This window comes from Acanthopagrus latus, chromosome 21 (assembly GCF_904848185.1).
Source record: "Acanthopagrus latus isolate v.2019 chromosome 21, fAcaLat1.1, whole genome shotgun sequence".
Taxonomy (NCBI): Eukaryota; Metazoa; Chordata; class Actinopteri; order Spariformes; family Sparidae; genus Acanthopagrus; species Acanthopagrus latus.
In genome coordinates, this window is record NC_051059.1 from 18,950,405 (window position 1) to 18,972,506 (window position 22,102).

General features: G+C 41.6%; 2 protein-coding genes across 5 annotated transcripts in view; one reads left to right on the forward strand and one right to left on the reverse strand.

Moving 5' to 3' along the window:
• LOC119011453 (laminin subunit alpha-3-like) overlaps window positions 1–10,625 on the reverse strand; it is a 59,094-nt gene extending 48,469 nt beyond the window's left edge. The window contains exons 1-2 of one of the 3 annotated variants that reach the window (XM_037084590.1): window positions 9,975–10,625; window positions 8,944–9,096 (exon numbers count right to left, since the gene is read on the reverse strand). In XM_037084590.1, the coding sequence (XP_036940485.1) occupies window positions 8,944–9,096; window positions 9,975–10,238 (417 nt within the window). In that variant the 5' untranslated portion in view covers window positions 10,239–10,625. The remainder of the gene's footprint in view (window positions 1–8,943; window positions 9,097–9,974) is intronic. The other 2 variants (XM_037084591.1, XM_037084592.1) reach the window with 2 other exon arrangements.
• A 1,199-nt stretch (window positions 10,626–11,824) lies between these two features.
• Window positions 11,825–22,048, forward strand: vps4b (vacuolar protein sorting 4 homolog B). Of its 2 annotated transcripts, XM_037083339.1 has the most exons (13): window positions 11,825–12,268; window positions 14,157–14,268; window positions 14,505–14,605; window positions 16,842–16,953; window positions 17,263–17,413; window positions 17,583–17,641; window positions 17,811–17,930; window positions 18,083–18,239; window positions 18,350–18,498; window positions 19,775–19,856; window positions 19,941–20,160; window positions 20,264–20,404; window positions 20,492–22,048. In XM_037083339.1, the coding sequence occupies exons 1-13, from the start codon at window positions 12,248–12,250 to the stop codon at window positions 20,591–20,593; spliced, it is 1,527 nt and encodes a 508-aa protein (XP_036939234.1). In that variant the 5' UTR covers window positions 11,825–12,247; the 3' UTR covers window positions 20,594–22,048. The 2 variants fall into 2 exon arrangements, with proteins under 2 accessions (XP_036939234.1, XP_036939235.1); XM_037083340.1 differs by lacking the exons at window positions 11,825–12,268; window positions 14,157–14,268; window positions 14,505–14,605 and adding an exon at window positions 15,702–15,942.
• The last annotated feature ends 54 nt before the right edge of the window (window positions 22,049–22,102 follow it).

Genomic DNA, 22,102 nt, shown 5'->3' on the forward strand with positions numbered 1-22,102 from the left:
TCTAATTTCCTTCTACTGTGAGAGCAGGGGAGCAACATCAGTTTGGTTGTTGTATGTCTGAAAATGAAAACATTTAATGAGTACTCGGCCATGATCTACCTCGAGGCTTCCTGCACCTGAGTTTTGATGCGCGCAGGTTGACTTTTGTTCAGCCAGACGGCACGGTACAAACAGCTCGCCGACATATGTCAGCGTGGAGTCAATAAAAGCGGGGCAGGTGCAGTCAGGTTGGTGAAAAGACATCAGCTAAGCCCACATGATCCACGTCTGTTCTCTGAACTCTCTATCTTCACCCTCCATCAGGATACACGGTCCATACAAGGGCAGAAAACTATACCAATGATTGTTTCTGCCAACGAGGAGCTTACGATGCTCGGAATGGTGTGCTTCCTCCGCAGTTCAACAACATCCTCATCAAGCCGTGAAAGCTCCAAGCGGGTGACTTCAGCTTGATTGAACGCCGCCACAATGGAAAGGTAATTGCTGATAAATGAAAGCTCTCTTTGTTGCGGGCTGACGTGGTCTTGGCGTGGCTCGGAAATTTTAAACCCTGTGACACCAGCGTGCACGTGACACCTGCAGTGTCAACGCGAGGCCTCACCGACACCACCTGACCACCCCCGCCCCTTGTCTTGTGTTGTTGTGTTCCAGTTTATCTCCGTTCAATTTCAGCGCTGGCATGGATCCTAAAGCAATATTTAACATGTTTCAAAACAGGGCACTGTGTTTGCTAAACTTAAAATACCTGCCCTCAGGTTTGAGGCAGTGAATGGAAACTGTACCTGTAAAACCGTGTGCTATTTAAATAAAAAGACATCTCTATAGACGGTCTTCCCTTTGAGAGGGATGAAGGCAGGCCTGCACTCGTCTAGCATCCCTCAGCGCCTTGATGAAAGCCCCCACGGGCGTTTGAAACAGTCGGGCTGCTATCTCTCCTTGCATGAGGCAGCTCAACACTCAAATCAAAGCGAGGTGACACACAGCGAAGGCTCGCCGGCGGAGTGTCGGACCGTGTCAAGAAGGATCCACTTATGCTGATGGATTTCTGCCCCCAGACCCTGAAAAGTAATGGCCTCAGGTTCAAGTACTTCTTCGGCTGATGAACGGTGAGAGAGGTCAGAGGTCAGGCGGGGGTGGGGGTGGGGGGGGGTGGGGTGGCATCTGGTCTGGCTCTCTGAAAACTGTCAAAAATCCTGAATAACAAACAACAAAGTCATTGGGTTTCAAAATAGCCTCGAGTGGCGTTTTGTTTTTATCATTGCTGCTGTTGAGAAAAACAGCCAATCTGCAAGTAAATAAAATCTCCCAGAAAGCCTGTTTCTAGCCTCGGCTTTGAACGGGGTGTGTCTTGAACTTAATCAGGGAACACTTCCGCCTACATGCAACAGGATGTGCAAAAAAAAAAAAAAGATGAACGCCGCACAAGCAAACAAGACGTGGGCTGTCATCCGGCTTAAAACAGAAACAAGGCGCTTCCAGAGGAGCTGCCTTCCATCAATATGTTGGCTCCGCTGAGGACCAGGAGGAAGTTTAGTTCACACGGGCTGCAATGACGCGAAAGGAGGGCTGTGCGGAAGGGAGGCTGGGGGGGGGGGGGGTAAAAAGGGGGCCAGGGGTGGCTAGAGACAAGCTGGCTGGCATGTGGACCCATCTTAGATTCCGGACATAGCGCCACATTCCCAGTCCCTCCTAATGCCCCCAAAGCAGAGCATGCCACTGCCTTCAGGAACCTGTCGCCGACAGCACGGTACAGCGGGGAAAACCTTCTCCACCACTCGTCATGGGTACAGATAGAGAAGAGATCCTCCTTTTTCAAGATACCTCTGCTACACTAGCCAGCTGAGGAGTCTGCATGCCATTCAACCAACCAACCCACTTGGATCAGCACACCATATAAGCATTCATACTTAGCTGATTCTCCAGACAGTGCCGTTGACAAAGGACCTGGCTGACATCTGGTTGACATACTGATGTTCAGCACCTTGGTCTACTAGCAAGGAACCAACACATTGTTCAGAATTGCACCGTGCATATTCAGTGAAAGATAAGGCTGAAAAACAAGCAATCCAGCCACTTCTTATTTACTCTCATTCCTGTGAGAATTGTAAATTCTGTTATCTCAAGAGGACTTAACGCTTCCAACTTTACTTTTAAATAGGCCTGAATGTGGCAGTGCCCTTCACTGTTGTATCTGACTTGATGCCAGTCAACTGAGTGATGGCGAGAAGAATCCTCCGGAAACAAACCCAGTCAGAAACAGACAGCGAGATCTTGGAAGGCAGGGGCCTGTCCTGGCATGGCCCTCCTTAATTTCAGGCCTGTCTTTCCAACTGTGCGCTGCCAGTCTAAACACACACACTCTTGAAATACGGCCAGCACCTACGTATTGTTTGCAGAGAGCATGAAATATTGTGATGGCATGCTAAGCGCATCGGCTGAGGAGCACAAAGACATGAAACAGATTGACAAGCTTGTGGCAAAAACACTCGGAGTAACACTTGAGCAGAGCCATCTTCCTCTGCGCCTCCCTGTATCTGAAGCCTTTGGGCTTTAAGATGAGAGTGCCATGCCAGGAGGTTTAGTGTAGGGGGCAGGTGGGCGGGTGTCAAAAAGGTCAGGGGTTGAGCTGTGGCAGGTATGGATTGTTTGACACCCACCCTCTCTGCCTTCTCCTTACCGGAGCTCAAATTCCTGACCTTGACCCCCCTAAAATAGTGTCACATATACAAGGTATAAAGTATCCAGATCTGCTCAAACCTTCTAATTAACACTGTGCAGCGAACCAACTCCCTCCTGACCAAAGACCATTTTAACAACAGCATATTAACATTTCTTTCAATGCACTTGTAGCAACGTGTCACACAATTTGCCAAAACACACACAGCCGCATTCCCAAAATCTGTTGACAAGTCATGCCCGCAGTGTGTGTGTGTGTGTGTTATTATTTCTGGATTATTGACCCCTGACAGGTTCGTGCCAAGCTTGTGTCCGTGTGCGACGGCTCGGGAGTGATGAATGTTCACCCTCGAGTGCGAGTCCTGCCCTCTAACTTCATGCACGCGCCTGCGCCCATGTTGTTTCGTACGCGCGGAACGATTAGAAACTCAAAACGAGGCCCCGTTGCGTGACACTTTGCAAGCCGTTCTCGTCGCTGTGCCTGCCACGTGGATCTCTTCGATTCTAATCTCTTTGTGTTGATCAAATGAAGTGTACTGTAAAATCGACTGGATAGGAATTTCTTACAGGAATATTCTTACCAAGCAGGTGTTTCAGTAAGGTGTTAAAACCTTTTGCTGTCGAGGAACCTCACAATAGATGCACATTGGACCACAGACCCACAGTTTGACAGGATTTTGTCTAAAAAATACTTTTTATTTTATTTTCAGGTTTGAAGATTAACAAAAAAGTCTTTTTTAGTCAATCGATGATCAAATTACAATCAAAACAGATGTACTGTTTTCAGCAAGCGCAGTCAAGAAGCAGATACTGAAAAGCCGACTGCCGAATTCCAACCGAAGGGCACAACGTATAGCCAAGAGGAGTAAATCTGTAGTGAGATCAGAACCCTGACAGATAGAAACCCTCTGAGCGAGCTCCTGAGAGGTCGATGTGAGATCAGAGGAATGCAATTCAAAGGAGAGGAGGCATCGCCTTCTGTTGGAGTGGATCAGGCCTGCCAGACAGAACAAACTGCACCCCCCCCCAGTTTGTAACAAAGCAATGTACAACTGTTTGTCTGTGTGCGACAGGTGGGCGGGGGAGGAGAGTTAGAGGGGCAGTCTGGTGTATTTTTCTCTGTCTCCATGACAGAATTAGTTATATGGTAACAACGAAGGGCTGGAGAGAACTGTAACAGAAAACATACAGAATACTCAGGTTTCTACTTGTTAGATATTGTCACGCTATATGTCACTCTTCTATACTTCAATATTACTGCATTTTTGAGGCAAATATTGAAGTTTCTAGTCCGCTGCATTCATTTGATTACTGATTCTGGTCAGCACGAAAATGCTGGACCTCAGATCGGACAATCTGAGACTTTATCTACTTAAAGCCACAAGAAGGAGCTTTCATTTTTTTGGTTGATTTGGCCTCTGTAGACAAAAGAACATGCTACAGATCAGCTTTTTTAAATTCAAATATTATTTGTATGGCTGACTTTCAATTACACCTAAGAAAAATCTTTACTTTTACTCAAAGATGACTTTTGGGTACTTTTTACAACGCTGCCTATTCATAAAATCATTGGTAGATCTATTATATTACACCACAAAAACCTATCTTTACGCTAAATCTGTGCACAAAATAGAAAGATCCACACGCCAGTATTTCAACACAATATACAATACGGTACAACTTCATTGTCAGTTTGCACTGAAATTAAATTTGTGTCTTCAGGCAACTTCACTCAAGAAGTTTACACACAAATGAGACCAACAGTTGGGCCATATTCATAAAAGTTACAATCCTGAATCATATCACATAATATCCTCAGATCTACATTAGCAGGAAACTACTATTGTAATATTGCAATGTTATACTGATGCAGCGATGCCTTCCACATTAATCAATGACCTTAACTGAAGGCATGCAGACGGGTGCAGTCCTAATCATGAAACAGCCCTATCAAATGGCTCCAGGAAAGTCCTGCTCTCTAACACATCCCATTGCATCAATGCCTGCGTCAGCAAACCTGTGACCACCGATTAGCATCTCCATGTATGAATTGATGACAAAGGCCTTGAAAAGGTGAAAAGATCCCACATTAACCCCCACAAGCCTCTCCACATCAGAGCTCCAGATTTAGGAGGAACTGCGGTCCAAGTGTCACCCGCGATTGCACGTGCAAGGCCAATAGCAACTGCTATGCTGCTAACTAGCACAAGGTGGCTTTTAGTGGCGTAGTAAATATCTGCTGGCTTGGCCTGGCGCCTCGGGCAGCCTGGCTAAACACAGGCACTTACATCACCTCCATCGTCACCACAGCAATAGGCCCATGTTTAACAGCCATTCTTGTCACTAGGGTCTGACTAAGCCAGCTGCACTGTAGGAACAAATCCTTATTACCAGGCACACACAACAAGATATCAACAGAAAGTTAATCTATTCTTTGCATCAGATTTTTAAGATTACACATACAAAATATGTGAGACTGAATTCAGATTGTGGCCTTTATCAGCAAAGATTTCAGCTGACTGAGGGATACAACCATGCTCAATTAATCTCTACATCATACATGCATGAAAGCATCCAAAGGTCTACTCAGTAAGAGGGTGCATTTCAAGGTAAAATGGAATGTTTTCAGCCCGAGACTTGTCTTGTTTGTGTGTGTGTTTTCTGTTTAAGTACTTTCTCACCACCAAATTACAGCACCTCTCCATTTCGAGCCATTTATCCGGTGAAAAGAGGGGACCGGGTCACTTTCAGAGAGGCTTAGAACGAAGCAAACTTTTGTGAGAGTCCAAGCTTGCAGAAAGGATGTCACACAATACGGCCTGGAAGGCTTCTAACACAAAAGGGGGCGACGGCTGCAAATAAAACATTCAAACCCAACTTCAGTGGGAGGTGGACCCCTGAGAGAGGGGATTAGGTTCCAGGGGAATGTCTCTAAAATTGAGTTCTTGGAAGCTTTGTCTCTTGACGATTGCAGAGCTGTGAGCGGTGCCAAAGCCACTGCATTAAACCTGAACCAGATCATTCCTGTCTTCAAACTTTGGCATTCAAAGTCACTGTTCTTGCACTTATTCACACCTCCAATGAAGTGAAAAGTTTGCATGGTCTGCTGTGCAAATAATGTGAATCACAGACGAAAGACAAGAACTGCAATCTTAAAGCCACAATGCTGCATCATCAACACAATCACCACCTGTTACCCACAGAAATAATCCACAGCCTTAACCTTGACTTAAAAAATACAAGTCAAGTCCCTTATACATCAAACCACCAACTAATCAGAACTTCTGCAGAATCGAGAATGTCCGATGTCATTCGGTGCCGGACACCAACCAATCAAAAGCAGCTCAGTCTCATCGGATGGGAGACAGACAGCAGTAAGCCCCGGTATGTTTGCCTCACATGGTCTACTCTGGGCTCACTCAAGCAGATAAGCACATGTGGTCAGGGCTCCCAAAATACATTCCCCAGAAAAAAGGAGTGACTGGCAGTCTGATGCACGGTGTAAATGTTGACTAGAACAATGGCTTGCCTACTGTGCTCTGTAAATAGTTTAACAGGGGCAAAAGTTCCTGGAAAAGTAGCCAGTATTCTGGAGGGGACGAATGTAGAATAAATTTAGGATTGGACGGACGAGAAATGCTTTACAGTACTTGTTCACATGAACGGCCGAAGACAATGGCCAAGAGAGGAACATACTCAAGGTAAAAACAATTAAGACATAATCTGTGCTTCTGTGTAAAATGGAATTATTTCGGGTCAGTCACCCTGAAGGTAAACAAACCATTTATGCCAAACATCGTCTTTCTTCACACGGAGGCCAAATGAAGATCAGCGAGGTGAGGGTGGGATTTGTCATGGGTCAAAAGACAGGAAGTCACAGAGCTTATCCAGAGGAGATTTCTGAGCCGGAGATGATTCAAGGGGTGATCATGTCACAAGAAGCACTCAGCCTTAAGACTAATGTGAAGATAGGTCGGTTGAAAGGAAAACAAACATCCCCGACGGCAGCTCTGTGAGGCTGAACAGCGGTGCTAACAGCTAAATGTTAGCACCATCATGCTATCAGGCTCACTAACGTTATTACAAGGGGCAGGTGATTGGACTATCCATCTGTCTATCACCATCTATCACAGGGTAACTTCAACCAAACAGAGCAACAACAGCAGAGCGCTACAAGTGAAGTCCTAAAGTGGAGTTGGTAAATCTAACTCTTGCTGAAGCCAGTTGAGAGGAGTGATGGTTGGTTGGAGGGGATTGCAAATGGTTCTTATACAACTGATGCTACATCCCCAATAGTATTTACTCTACACTGTCACCAGAGTCAATATGATATCTCCTCTAAGCATTATGAATTCACAAGGTTCAATGGCAATCCATCACACTGTTCTTGAGAGATTTCAATCTTGCCTAAAGCGGTGGAGCAACCGACAGACCAATATTACCATCCACAGAGGGCTGCTGCTGGTGCAGCAAACATACTGGAGGTTATCTTTCTTATATAGCTCAAAACTTATTGAAAGCTTAGGTGGGATCTGTCTTGCACCCAGTTTTTCATCAAGTCCCGATTAGCCTCACTTCAGAACTTTCTTCAAACAATCCTCTTGACAGACAAACCGGAAGCAGCTCTGTCAAAAAAGAAAAACCCTCTGTCTTTGAACCTCGCCATTTTACATAAACATCAACTGTGCCATTATCTTAAATATCTACAGAGAGCTATACAGATAACAGAGAAGCAGCCACCTGCGTTGGCCTTGAAAGAAAAACCACAAAACCCATTCAGGTGGATCTAGCCCCCACATTTCATTGAGCACATCATTTAGCCTGTGGATTTGAAAAATAATCTACAAAGCAAAGCCTCACATGGAGCAGTCAAACATCTTGACAGCTCTAGTCCTCTCTTAGACAATGCATGGGCTTGTATTTGCAGGGTGGAGGAGGGTGATGAAGCACCATGGCAGGCAAATAAAACACATTTAAACTTTCAAGGTCAGAAAGACACGTTAGATTACAGGTTATTTCAGATATAAGCAGTGGAATTCATATTCTGTGGCTGGTTTCTCTCAATTTAGGCTCTTTTTCTTCCATTTATAGAGCAAAATCTGTTTTTTATCAGTGAGCAAGAATGCTCAGTATGTTGATTTGATACACCAGCGGCTGGCTGATTAAGTGTGCATTAATAAATCAAAGATCTGCTCCCCACATGCCAAAAATTATGCTCACAGAGTCAGTTTGCTCTGCTCCTTTTCTCTTCACAGAACAGATCAGAAGATTTGAGCTAAACAAGCAGGAGCCTTAAAATGCAATAGCAGCAGGTGAGCATTGTTTACACCCGTGGTGGTAGCATCAGATGCCATCAGAAGAAAAATGTGCGTGACAGGTGCGTGTGTGTGCGGTTGATGTGGCGATGGGGGTCTGCAGTGTGTTGTTGCGGTTAGCAGTCATCATCAGAGATCCAGCCGGGCTCTTTTTAGCACGCCGTAATGCAATAATGCTACCTTCCCCGGCTCCCAAATAAACTGAGCATTACCACGTATTAGAGTCAGACATCCCCGATGGCCCTACATGTGTCCATCCTCCTGTAAGTGTGGACTATATTTAGACGTGCAGGGGTCTTTGCTCAGCTCAGTCGGTCTAAAAGCAGAGATAGAAAAGCCGCTGTCTGACGCTGTGCCCACCGGGGGGCCAAATATGCAACACGTGTGGAGAGGAGCTCTTTCGTTTGCTCTCTTTTTTTGAAGTCCACTCCAAAAACTAGTCAAAGAGGTCCACCTGCCCGCCTCCAATCTGATTCTACATCCTTCTGATCCCTAATCCCAAGACAGAATTCCTCTCCCTCCGTCCTCACAGTGGATAATTGAGCGTGAGGTGCAATTTTATGGGCCTCGAGCCAAACCCCTGCCAGAGACACGGGTCATGATAGAAGCATGTTTGCCAGCCAAGGGGGGGCGTGAATCTGATTCCTGGCAGGCATCCAACTGCAGCACATTATTCACATGATCACTGCCGGCTGAGGTGATGAAGCTCCAACTGTAAATATGATCGCACATGGGTGTTTTTTTGTGAATGAAACACCAAACTCCCTCAACAAAACGAGCAGCAGCGAAACTCATCTCCGGGCTGCAGAGCAACAACCAGGACACAGAACACTTTCCCTCTGTAACATCCAGGTGCTGCATTTCACCCTCACCACACAGCAATCATCGCTCGGCGTGCAGGTATCAGCAGGTAAACAGCTGCTCATAGCAGAGGAAGGTATGATAATCTCACCTGCCCAAGGTCCAGGGTGACGTTCACCTCATTGTGGATCATTCCCCTGGAGAGAGGAGGGCTCTGCCACCACCGCTCGGTCCCATCAATGGCGTTGGTCACCGGGTGAGCTTTGCTCGGGTCAATGGCGTTGCAGTAGTCGCAGTACTGACCCTAGACAGCATCAAACTGTCAGTATGCAGATGTGGACAAAACCTTGTACGTCTTATCAACTCTAAGAAGAAACTCACAGAGTCTCAGCTTTGGATTCTTGTGTCATCCAACAAGCAGACATCAGACAAGGTGTGTGTTTTTATTCTGGTAAATCTGAACGCTTAGCTCATTATCATCTTCATCTATACCTCCAGGCACCCACAGTCTAAAATAATGATTATATGATTATGATGATTATAAAAACTATGTGCTAACATAAGTGAAGTACACCATGTGAGAAGGCCAGTGGGTAACCATGTCAACACACAAATCAAAGATGGAATCAAACATGATCACACATTCTTGCACACCCAAATAAGTGTAACAAACTTCATGTGGGTTTTTATAATAGAAGGCAAGCACTGGCATATGCCTCACCGAACGCAGATATAGAAAATATGTGCAACCATGAGTGAATCTTGAGTTTGGGGTTTGAGGTTTTTTCATGTCCTTCTGCAACATGCTTGTTCTTACAGTAATGCAGTGGCTTTCAGGAGAACTCCTGAGGGGACAAGAGCGCTTTTGAAAGGGAATTTCCTTTAAAGGAAAAAAAAACAAACCAAAAAACAACTACAATGGTGTAAAAATATTTCTGGCTGTTGTGCAACTTGCTCAGAGCTGGCAGGACTGTGACACAAAGGACATTAAAAAGGGGGAAAAACAACTAAATAAAGCCTACTTTCTGTCAGTAGTTATAAATTGAATAAAAATGAAAGTTCACTGTATGAATCCGACTGTAATGTAATTCCCTGTTCCAGCGCCTCTGTGTCCTTGTTATTCACCTTTCACGCACGAACCAAAAAACACTCACAGAGACTTCATCCAGCTTTTTTTGTTACCTGTATATTATGAGAAACAAGTCCGTTGGTCGGTCCTCCGACGAGTTTGCAGTATAAATCGGATCTGGGCGTCCCAAACTCATCCTGTCCGCAGGTTGCTGTGGCAGTGATAGTAGACCCGGCAGCGAGGTTGAAATACGGAGGACTCAAACTGAAACCTGTTAAGTCATTAAAGCTTCCTTGTCCATCTGCGTCCCTGAAAAGTGTTGAGGAAAAGGTCAAAAATACAGCGAGGAGATGAGCTCCTCTCACCCCACTCGCCATGTTCCACAGTGAAGATCCCGGTAGATGCTGAGAGCGACCCGCAGCGTGCAGGTCTTGTCATCTATAGATCTCCATGAAATGCGCCCGTGAAGTTGAGCTGCGCGATGTTCTCTCAGTAGGACTCCGCCAAAGTCACTGACAAATCCTCAAGCTGATCTCCTGCTGGTGACGGTGTGCTCCCTTTCTGCCGCATGTTTCCAAACTAACGACGGCGGCTCTCCTCTTCCTGACCACACTGTGCGCCTCACCGCTGACTGCAGCGATCAGGTGTCAGGCTGACGATGGTCTGAGCGCGACGCTAATCCACAGAGAGGGGCCAAAGGTCCGCTGTCACCGTTCACACGGCGTGGAGCAACAGCACGTCCTCATGCTCTCCTCTGTCGCCTGCTCTGCTGTCCTACAATTGTACAATCATCCATCAGGAACCACTTTGAGAATGTTATTGCGTGTCTTTAAAAACAGATCATAATCATTGTGAGGAGTGTCCTGCAATGTCTTAAAGGTGCACTGTGTAGTAAATATTATTTCATCTTTGATTGATTTGTTTATGCCTTAACAAACTAATTAAAAACAAACTCTCTTTGTGTTTTTATGACTGAGTAAATTGAATAAATTAACTGACCTTAAAGGATGGCACCATTTCCTGTTGTTTTTCTTTGTTTATAAGTGGCGGACCCTGCCACCTTTCAAGTCTCAAACAGTGTTCTGGGGACCTCATCTCCCTCTGACAACAGCTTGTTTATTCACCTATGGATAAAATCAATATTTCTGAGAATGTATTATTACCAGGGCCATCAATTGATTACAATTTTAATCACATGATTGTCCATATTTACCTCATCATTAATTGCAAGTCAACTGCACATTATCTATCTGTTCTACATGTACCTTAAAGGGATATTTTTCAAGATTTTAATACTCTTATCAACACTGGTCTGGAGAAATATGCTTTCTTAACGCAAATATGTGTTTATTTTTATGGCAACAGTCCAAAACAATGACAAATACTCTCCAGAATATTCTCCAGAATAAACTCAAAGATACTGCATGAACAAAAAATATGCTGAAAGCATGACATGCTGCATCCTGATTTCCCAAACCATGGAGCGGGCTGCGGGTCATAACCTGCCTGTGTTAACCGCATGTCAAAGAAAATTAACAGCGCCAAGAGGAATTTGCTTTTCCATCATGTTAACTTTGACAGCCCTAATTATAAACTTATTGATATTGTAAATATTACATTTCAGAGTTTAGACCGAAACTACATAGTGCCCCTTTAATCACTGCTTCCTGAAGAGGTGGTTATTTTTTCCACGTGTGTCCGTTTGTTTGTTGGATATCAGCAGGATCACACAAACAACTATTCCCATAAAATATATTTTTAAAAATACGTCATTTATGTTGTCATACATATCATATTTATATTATTATTTAATACATTTTTTAAAATTGTTTTTGGTGCACATCTTGTCAATGATCATTTTGTAATGATCTCGGGACGACCTCTAGTGGATCCCGTTGTCATCATATGATCGTCGTTAGTGAATTTTAGTGATGCGCATGCGCACACGACAGAAGTCTAAGGTTTTCCATGTCGCTGCTGTAACAAGAGCAACCAAACTGTGTTACACGTAAAACGACACTTTTTTCTGCCTTTTTTATGCGTTTTGTTGCTGTCTACGGCCTGAAAACAGGATTCTCAATAAAAGCTAATGCTTTATTTAATGTAGCTTTGTCATTAAAACTACTGGCTGAGTGACTTGTGTGGTCTGTAGAACTTGTACGACAACAACTCCACGTCGTGACTCAGTGGCAGGAGGGCTTTCCGCGTCCTGACAGCATCGCTCTCATTCCTCAGACCGGGCAGGCTGCTTTTGTCCCCTGCTGTCAGAGCTCAGGAGCTAACAGGAAACTGGTGCTTCAGGGACATGACTGGATGAAACGAAACTAGCAGGGATCACAGGTCGACTCTGTTGTGTCTCTTTGAATCCCCACAGGACTCCGTATAAATGGAGCCCACAACGCTACAGGTAGGACGAATAATGATCTATAAGAAGTGTTTGTTTACTGGGTGTAGATGGGTGTGTGCCGTGAAATCTGAAATCTTTCACTTTAACACACTTTCTAAAGGTGTTTGTGCGCTGAGTTCCCCCCGTGTTATTGGACTATAACAGAATAAACAGCCCCTTACTTTAAATGTAGGACATCTCGTGTCAGTATTTCTGTTTACAGCTGACTGAACTCCCATCAGTGACTGCAAATAGTGATCCGCGTCAAGTTGGCACATTCAGTGGCAACCTCTGAGATGATTCATTCACAGTTAATCAAAGTTTCTCACTCGGGGCATGTGAGCAGTCATGATATTTTATCTGTGATCTGAGAGGTTTTCATCATGTTTTTCGTTCCCTACATAGTAGATCTGATATCCAGCGCAGGTCTCGTGGTTTAAATCAGTGTGTAAAAAGTACCCAACAGTCACACATGAGCGACGGTGACGTCACCCTCACAAATAGTACCCGAGTTAAAAGTCTTCAAGTGTCTGCACTTAAACACCAAAAGTGATTTTCTGACAATAAGTGTATTTGAATGACAAAAGTGCATGAAAAAGTTAATAGTTCATGTATTTACATATGTGTATAAAGTGTGAGTCAACTGATTATCGACCTGCACGCATATCAGATTTAATATTCAACATTTTCCTGAATATTGGAATCAATGTTTCGTTAAATTGGCAACAGAGACAATTGATTTAAAAAATGTGCTACTTTGGCCTTCATGCAGCTTTTAATCTGTAAAATAACTTGTAAATAAAGTTGTCTCATAAATGTACTTTAGGGTTCCAGTAATGTACCGGTTACAATATTAAAAAAGGAATCAATGTTGATTTTATCCGATTGCCACTCAAATAAATTAAATTAAAATTGCGCAATTTTGGACCTCATACCACGTGCAATCTGCAAAGCAAGTTGAACTGGGTACATTTGCTAATCTACTGAATGGAATTCTAACAAAGAAAACGTATATATTTCAAGCTCATACTATGTGAAATAATAACAATGTGTTTGTTCACCTTGAATAACCCCTTGTTTTCATTTCTTTGCTCATGGGCACCCTGTTGACTGTCCCTGAGTTATAGGGTTAATCTGTAATGCAGAAGCTAAATTGAGTTCCTTTGTACTTTGTTTTGTTACACAAAGCAAAATCACCATTTAACTGAAGGGAGGAATAGTTGGACATAGACAACAGTTCAGCAGCGATTTAGACCCTAAACTCATTCTGTCACATCAGAGAAAGTAATCTTTTATGACTTAACCGACTGTCCATTTACTCTACAAATAGTCAATGCTGATGTCAATTAGCAGATATTTGGGACAGACCTTCTTCACAGTAGACATTTTGATTTTCCACAGCATAACAAGCAATTAATAATAATTAATAATAATAATAATAATAATAATTAATAACGCTATAAACAACTATATTCCATTTTTGTAAAGTATTTCCAGGGCCCTGGGACTGTCCATGTACACTCACAATCATTTCTTAATAATTGCATGTGAAATTTTTCTGCAATGGCAAGCCAAAAGAACTGCTGTGAATGAGGTCTGCTATTACACAGTCAGTTACTAGAAAGATGAATTACCATAAGTGGATTTCATTTGTTTTTGTACATCAAGAACCAGTTGTCTCTTTTCAGCATTAGCTCCAAATCATTTTTAGAAATGATGATGATTTATTTATAATCTTACTGCCATTAGTACAACAACAATGCTGTACTGTATTACTTTTGTTTTGGCTGAAATGTATGCACTTCATGGTCATATTAATTGAATGCCCGGAGATACATTTAATAGTATCTGAGTAGAAACACAAGGTATGATTGTACCTGAAATACTGAAATATTTCCTGCTCTTTCAGAAAGCTATTGCCGTAGCACAGAAGGCCTCACAGGAAGATCAGGATGGGAACTATGAGGAGGCCATCCGCTCCTACCAACATGCTGTCAAGTATTTTCTGCACATCTTAAAACGTGCGTCACCATGACTGGAAACAAAATGCAGTGTCAAACTAAAACATCACACCTACACCAACAGTTTCTACATTGGTATCATCACTGTGAATGCCTGATGGATAAATTAGCATCTAGAAATAAATTCACTTGATTATTATCTTTTTTAGTTGATGTGCCAAATTAAAATTTTGCAATCCTTATAACTTGTTATGAAAGCCCAAATGGTATTAAATGAATGTTTTCCTTCCCATCAGGTGAACCCCAGGGTAAAGATGGCAACCAGAAGATCAGAGATAGGTGTAAACAATACCTGGACAGAGTGGAAGAACTGCAGGAGTACCTAGTGAATAAAGAGGTTGCTGTAGAAATTAAATACATATTTTCTTTACAGATATTATTTTTCTTAAAGAGGTCATATTATGCTTATTTTCAGGTTCATACTTTTATTTGGAGATCCTTGTAGAATACGTTTACATACTTTAATAATAATTTTTTTTTAAAAAAAACATTGTTTTTTCTCACATGGTGAATTGCTGCAGCATCCCTTTACATACTATGTTTTGAACGCTCCATTTTAGCTACAGAGTGAGACATCTCACCTTGGTGAGAGTTGCACATGCACATTACTAAAGGGGCAGGATGTTGCCAATCAAAGGCAGAGTAGGGCAGGTCATGCTGAGCAGTAGTGTGATCTAAAAGAACACTGTTACAACAATAGCAACTGTATGTCTGTTGACTGACTAGAGTGTATGTATTTTATAATAAATTATAAAAATCCATATTTATATAATGCCTGTTAAATACTGACGCACATAAATTATGGAAGTATAGGCTGGACTCCAAACCAGATGTTTCAGGCAGTGCAGGAGCAGCGTTTTCTGTAGGAGAGAAACTCCCTTTGGCATGCAGACTGTTTATTAGCACAAAAATGCTACATAACACAATAAAGGAAAGTTAAAAACCCAGAAAGCATGATATGACCTCTTTAAATAGTAATGCAAAAGAGTCTGACTGTGCTGCAGCGTCAGTGGACTATTGACAATGTCTTTTTCATTTTTAATTTCAATTAAAGTACCCGGCAGATGATAGATAATACATGATAGATGCTAAAATGCTAACAATTCATTCATAGTTGGGGTCTTTTAAAAAAAATATTTTTGGTAAAGCCATACACCCTATATAAATAGGTAAGGGTTGTGGCCTAGGGGTTCACTCCTAACCACAGGCATCACCCAACAAGCCACATGAAAGTCAAAGTAAATAAGTAAAGAGAATATGATAATAAAATAGGAATAAGTTAATAAATGTGACTTAATCAGGACCCAAATGTGGTCCCAGTTATTCCTAAATCTTAATTCAATAGTCTTAAGAAAGAATTGCTCAATAATTTCCAATCGTAAACGCGCAGTGATATTCTCTGAAATGTACCGAGGCTACGTCTTGACGTCACTGCATTCCGTGCACGCGAGTATCGACTATTAATGCGGAAGTTCCCTCCTCGGTCTTCCTCGGCAGCGAGCTAAGAAACGAAAACAAGCCTGATAAAAACATCGAATGTGGCGTTAAGAGTCTACTTGAAAAGCTAAATTCTTAAGAAGTGTGTTTAAAAGTTGTTTACTCACGGCGGCGTTACATTCGTTTCGATTATTGGACAAGTGATCGGCCGTTATGGCTACCAACAATAATTTACAGGTAAGTTGAGGACCAGCCCCAGAGCTGACTAAAGCGGGTAGCGTTGACTAAATAAGCTAACAAAGTTATTCACGTCTGGTATTCAACTTCAGAAGTATAATAGTTGTTGATAATGGAAACGTCTAACCTCGTTTTGTTGAGTGGCGTTCGATATATTTGCGTCCAACGGCATCAAATAGCGTAACGTTTTCTAGACTAGCTGCTAATTAGCATGTTTAGCTAACTTGGCTAACCAAGGCATGAATTCGGAAGTTAACTTGTGATCAACAAAAGGAGCATAAGAGGTGACATTGTGGCTCATGTGTAATATAATGCAGCTGTTACCCGTTGACACATTAACTTACATGCTGTTGTGGCAATTTCGGCACCACATTATCGCGAATTTGTGTTGAAGATCAAGGGGCGCTAATGAGATTAACGTTGCTAGCTAGCTAACTGGTTATCTTTAGACTCTTAAAAAAACATCCTTTTCAAATAGAAAGCAAAACGGTAAGTGATCAACTGTATAGATTGTGAACGAGTTTTCATATATGTTGTAGTTGCATTTTAAAGCTTCGGTAACAAGAAGGAAGTGAAAGAGTGCATTCAAATTCAGATTGAGACAATACGTGGTGCGCATAGTGTCACTACACAGGACAGGAGTTGTAGTCAGTCTGATCTTTACCGCTTTATATAGTTCATTGTGATAGCTGCTTAACATGTAGGAAGGTTGCCTGCGACTGATATAGTCAATTGAATAGGCCTATTTGTCACTTTTATTCAGTGAATCTCCTAACTTTCACGTCATTTTGTATCGATGTTTGACATTGCTGTAACTCCACACTTTGTTCTTTATTCTTCATTTCAGTGCCTACAAGTGTCAGTATAACTAACACTGAACTGTCTGTCTGTAATTCTAGAAAGCCATTGATCTTGCCAGCAAGGCGGCTCAGGAGGATAAAGCTCAGAACTACGAGGAGGCTCTGCGCCTGTACCAAGCAGCTGTTCAGTACTTCCTCCATGTGATGAAATGTAAGGCATAAGACAGCACATGGGTATAATTGTATGGTGTCTCATCTAAATGACATGCATGCTATTTTGTACACTGTCATAACAAAGGCAATGACAGGAACATGGAAAAGAACTGTAATAGTACATGTCATTCTTTTTGTTTGTTCTAGATATGCTTACCAGTTTACACTAATACTGAAATGCCAGATACTCAAGCCTGAAATAATTGTTTTTGTGCCTATTACTGACAGATGAAGCCCAGGGTATAAAGGCCAAACAGAGTTATGTCTTCAAGCCTGAAATAATTGTTTTTCTGCTTATTACTGACAGATGAAGCCCAGGGTGAAAAGGCCAAACAGAGCATACGGGCAAAATGCGGTGAATATTTGGACAGAGCAGAGAAATTGAAGGAGTATCTAAAGAAGAAAGAGAAAGCTCCTCCCGCTAAGCCCGTCAAAGAATCGGGATCTGAGGACAAAGGGTTTGTTTTGTGGGTGGGGCAGTGGAATATGTGATGTCATTCAGACTTGTATGGGTTATCAGTTATCAGCTTTTGATGTATTGGGAAAAAAATGAATTATTTTTTATTCCAAATACGCAATTTCAAATTAAATTCAAATATAGACTAAATTATATGATTGTATTTGCAGGAATGAAAGTGATGAAGGTGATGATCCAGAGAAAAAGAAGTTCCAAAATCAACTCTCAGGTTTGTAATATTCCTTTACTCCATTACTCCTTCTGCAAGTATTTATTTAAACTCAGCTAACAAGATATGTGATACTATTTTTTGATGTCCTGTGAGTGTGTTACATGTAATCTGTCATAATTAAGGCATTATTTAGACTCCTTGGTAATGTGTTGTTATTTTCCTGTAGGTGCAATTGTTATGGAGAAACCAAACATCAAATGGAACGATGTTGCTGGTTTAGAGGGAGCCAAGGAGGCACTGAAAGAGGCTGTTATTCTTCCTATCAAATTCCCCCACCTATTCACAGGTATTATATATTATTTAAAAGGAAAACCGCATCATTGTTTTTTCTCTTAAATGTTAAGACATAAATATTTGTGTTGTATGTGGTATGTCATAGTGCAGTTAAGGATTTGTGTTGTACATCTAAACTATATAAACCTTTTGTTTGGCTGACAGGAAAGAGAACTCCATGGAGAGGGATCTTGCTCTTTGGACCTCCAGGTACAGGAAAGTCCTATCTGGCCAAAGCGGTTGCCACAGAGGCAAACAACTCAACCTTCTTCTCCATCTCCTCATCTGACCTTGTCTCCAAATGGCTTGGAGAGAGTGAAAAGTAAGTAATATAAACAGCAAAGCACGAAATCATGGGCCTAGCATAAAATATACTGCAGCCAGTAGCATGTTGATGTTTAATATTTCACAAACATCCATCTTGCTTCCCAGGTTGGTGAAGAATCTTTTCACCCTTGCAAGGGAGCACAAGCCTTCCATCATCTTCATTGATGAGATTGACTCCCTGTGCGGCTCAAGAAGTGAGAACGAGAGTGAGGCTGCTCGCCGTATTAAGACGGAGTTCCTGGTTCAGATGCAGGGTAAGTCAGAAGAGCTAATTAATTACTGAATATTATATTAACGTAAATTGAATGTATTCTCTCGGTATACAATGTTACACAGTCTCTACTTCTACTGTTAACTATTTAAAAATGTTTCAAACAGCCTGTGGAATCTAAAATAGCAGGCCAAGTAGAAAATAGATTTTTATGCATCAAGTATTGCGACCCACATCCTAATTTTTACTGGAATCATTATACATGGGACAGGATAGACAAATAAATCGCTATGGAAATTAGAGCTGTGCACAGAAAAAAAAAAAACTATAGCTGCAGTGGAAGATGACACAAAGGTACTTTTTATGTAATCCTAAAATGTTTAAGGCTGCCAAGACCTTTTTGAGATGAATGTTTCTGCAGCAGTGCTTTAAATAGAACCAACCTTTACAGGCATGCTGATTCACACCCATAAACTGATGTCAGAGCAGATATGTTCTTTGACGGGTGAGGGTGGTGACATCACTGACAGGTGTGGCCAGAGGTGCAATGTGTTTTTAACAACCCTAACCCCCAAAATAGTTCATACGCTGTGTAGAACATAAATAAAAATTGATATGATAATTTGCTAACTTTTTTGACAAGTTATATATAGATACTTTCTCCAACTATTGTAACCAAGGGGGTCACTGCAGGTGAATAACATACCTTTTAATGTGCGGGTCAACTTGCTGGAATTTTTGTGTTATTTCTTTTTATATGTTTTATATTTCTGATTAGTGGAAAAGGCCCAAAATACATAGCTAGGTATGTACTTTGTTTGTATTTTCATGTTCTGGAAATGTATGCAAATGAGCTCATATGTACTTAAATAGCATAATTTGGAAATTTGAACATGTCAGCATTGTCTTTAGCAAGTCAAACTGGGTTTCATTGTGATATCTATTAGTTTTGTAGTTGGTTATTTCTTTAATAGGAATTTTTATCCTATTAACTTTTAGAGTAACCATAAACCGCACCCCAATAATGTGTATCACAGGAGTACGCTTACTATGGACCCAACATCTTAAATATAATGCAGGCCACCACCTAAAAGTTCAGTGACCATTACCCTTACAACAAATTGTTATTTTTTTTTATTTGTTTTTTAATTGTATTGATTGTTGAGCAGATCCTTACACTTTTCATCATATGTCAGGATCGGGTAGCTGCCTTGTGTTGTAACATGGGGGGCCAATTGTGTCAGTGAAACCAGCAGCAAACTGTAGTGTAGATGTTCAGTATTTAGGTCTGTATTCAGCCTGACTTTTTTGTTTTGCAGGTGTGGGAATTGACAATGAGGGAATCCTGGTACTTGGGGCAACAAACATCCCATGGACCCTCGACTCAGCCATCAGGAGACGGTAGTTGTCATGTCTTGGTGAATATTGTAAAAACATATTTTGTTGTTTACTTTTACTTACTGTTCATTAATTGTACTTTCTCAGATTTGAGAAAAGGATCTACATCCCACTGCCTGAGGAGCACGCCCGCTCCTTCATGTTCAAGCTCCATCTGGGTTCCACCCCTAACAGTCTCACCGAAAGTGACTTTGTCACCCTGGGCAAGAAGACAGAAGGATACTCGGGGGCAGATATCAGTATCATTGTCAGAGATGCTCTCATGCAGCCTGTTCGAAAGGTCCAGTCAGCAACCCACTTCAAACGGGTATGACTTTTCAAAATATCTCTTTTTTTATGCATCGGTATAAGATGTTGCAGTTGACTAATTATCTCTACTGTGTTCTCTCTTCTGATTTGATTTAAATAAGGTACGAGGACCATCAAGAGCTGACCCCAACATTATTGTAGATGACCTCTTGACTCCCTGCTCACCTGGCGATCCCAATGCGATTGAAATGACATGGATGGAAGTCCCTGGAGAGAAGCTACTGGAGCCTGTCGTATGCATGGTAAGGATAGAAAAAGGCAGTTAAATGGCATATTAGAGCCTTCACTTTAATACTGCATTACCGTAACACTGTTTTTCGTCTTTTCAGTCCGATATGATGAGATCTCAGGCCAGCACAAAGCCAACAGTCAACGAACAAGATCTGGACAAACTGAAAAAATTCACAGAGGACTTTGGACAGGAAGGCTAGGTGGGATGAAGGAGCCAAGCCAAACCAAAGCAAAGGAATTGTGATTGTGTCTCTTTACTGTCCTTGTCCTGTTATTCTGTCTCTGTCTCCTCATAATCATTCATCAGGCCTTGTGGTTTATCGCAAATGGGCAAGATTACCGCTCCCTCTTGCCATATCTGATAACCACACTAAGGGTGGAGAACTTTTTTAAGTTTTATTTGACATTCACCATTTTCCAAAGAAAATTAAAGACCTCCCAACTGCAGCTGACCTAATTAAAAAAATAGTAGAGGGTTGTTTGAGTTATGCACTAAAGACTAAAGGTATTAATGACAAGTATACCCCAGCGACTTACAGAAGCAAATGGCAGACATACACAACAATTATTGCAATTGAGGTTATTGAAATTAAACTAATTTGTTTTAAGTACGACCTAGCTCTCACGCCCTTGTTTTCCAGGCAGAATACATCTCACTAGACTAATAAATTCACCTTGTATCTATTTTATTATGAAAAACAAGCATCTTAGTGTATACTGTTCTTTGTGAAATGGTTAAATCTTGGGCTGGTGGATTGAAGTGGGTTCATATGTTTGCTGTGGTGAAACATGACAGTTGTCTCAAGGTGGTGGATATTTAGAGTTTTGAGGCAGAGATACTCAGGATGAGAGCTGCATTAGGCCCTGTGGAAATTCTGGATTATTTATCCAATTTCCTAATAAATGACAATTGTAGTTGTTTACTTTTTGTCGTTTAAATCTAACATGATTACTATGTTGGATCACCAATGGTGCTGGACCAGCATATTTTACTTTTTTTTTTCAAGAACTCAATAGCTTTGAATTGCTATGTCACGCAGCTTGCGAAAAACAAACAAACCATGGTTTGTTTTTTGCAATCTACTGTACATATTCTCCATAACTGTCTGTGGGCTTCGCTGATTATCCTTACTGCAAACTGCAAAAAACTAAGCCTTATACAAAGATAAAGTCACATTGCGTATTTTGATAAAAGACTGAGGAGTTGAAGTTGGACACTGATGGCTCAGGTGGCGAGATCATCTTCTTGTACATCTTACTACACAGGAATGCATCTCCAAGCATGAACTTTATGTAGCCATAAATGGCAGTGTGCACCATGTGCCTTCAAGAAAAGCTGCAAGATTCTTTTTTTTTATTGTTTTATTTCTAAATTGGTCATACTGCGTATATCCAGTGCTTTGTCACTACAACTAAGAAGTGTATACTTGCACATTTCATGTAAGCTCTTCGAGAGCTTGTATACATCTGTACTCTTTTGCTCCAATGGTGTGAGAACTGTCTCTTCTGAGTTTTGATGGTCTTTTATTTTACTGTAAATGTCTATACATATAGCCAACTCTTGAGCCTTTTCTATGTGAAGAGGTCGATCATGCATAAGGTTTTCTGTTTTTCATTTCCATAATGTAAATAAATAAAAGTTATAGCTACCTTAAGTGAGGCTGTTTTCTTTTGTCTACTCCCAAGATTCACAATAGAGATGTAGGTTC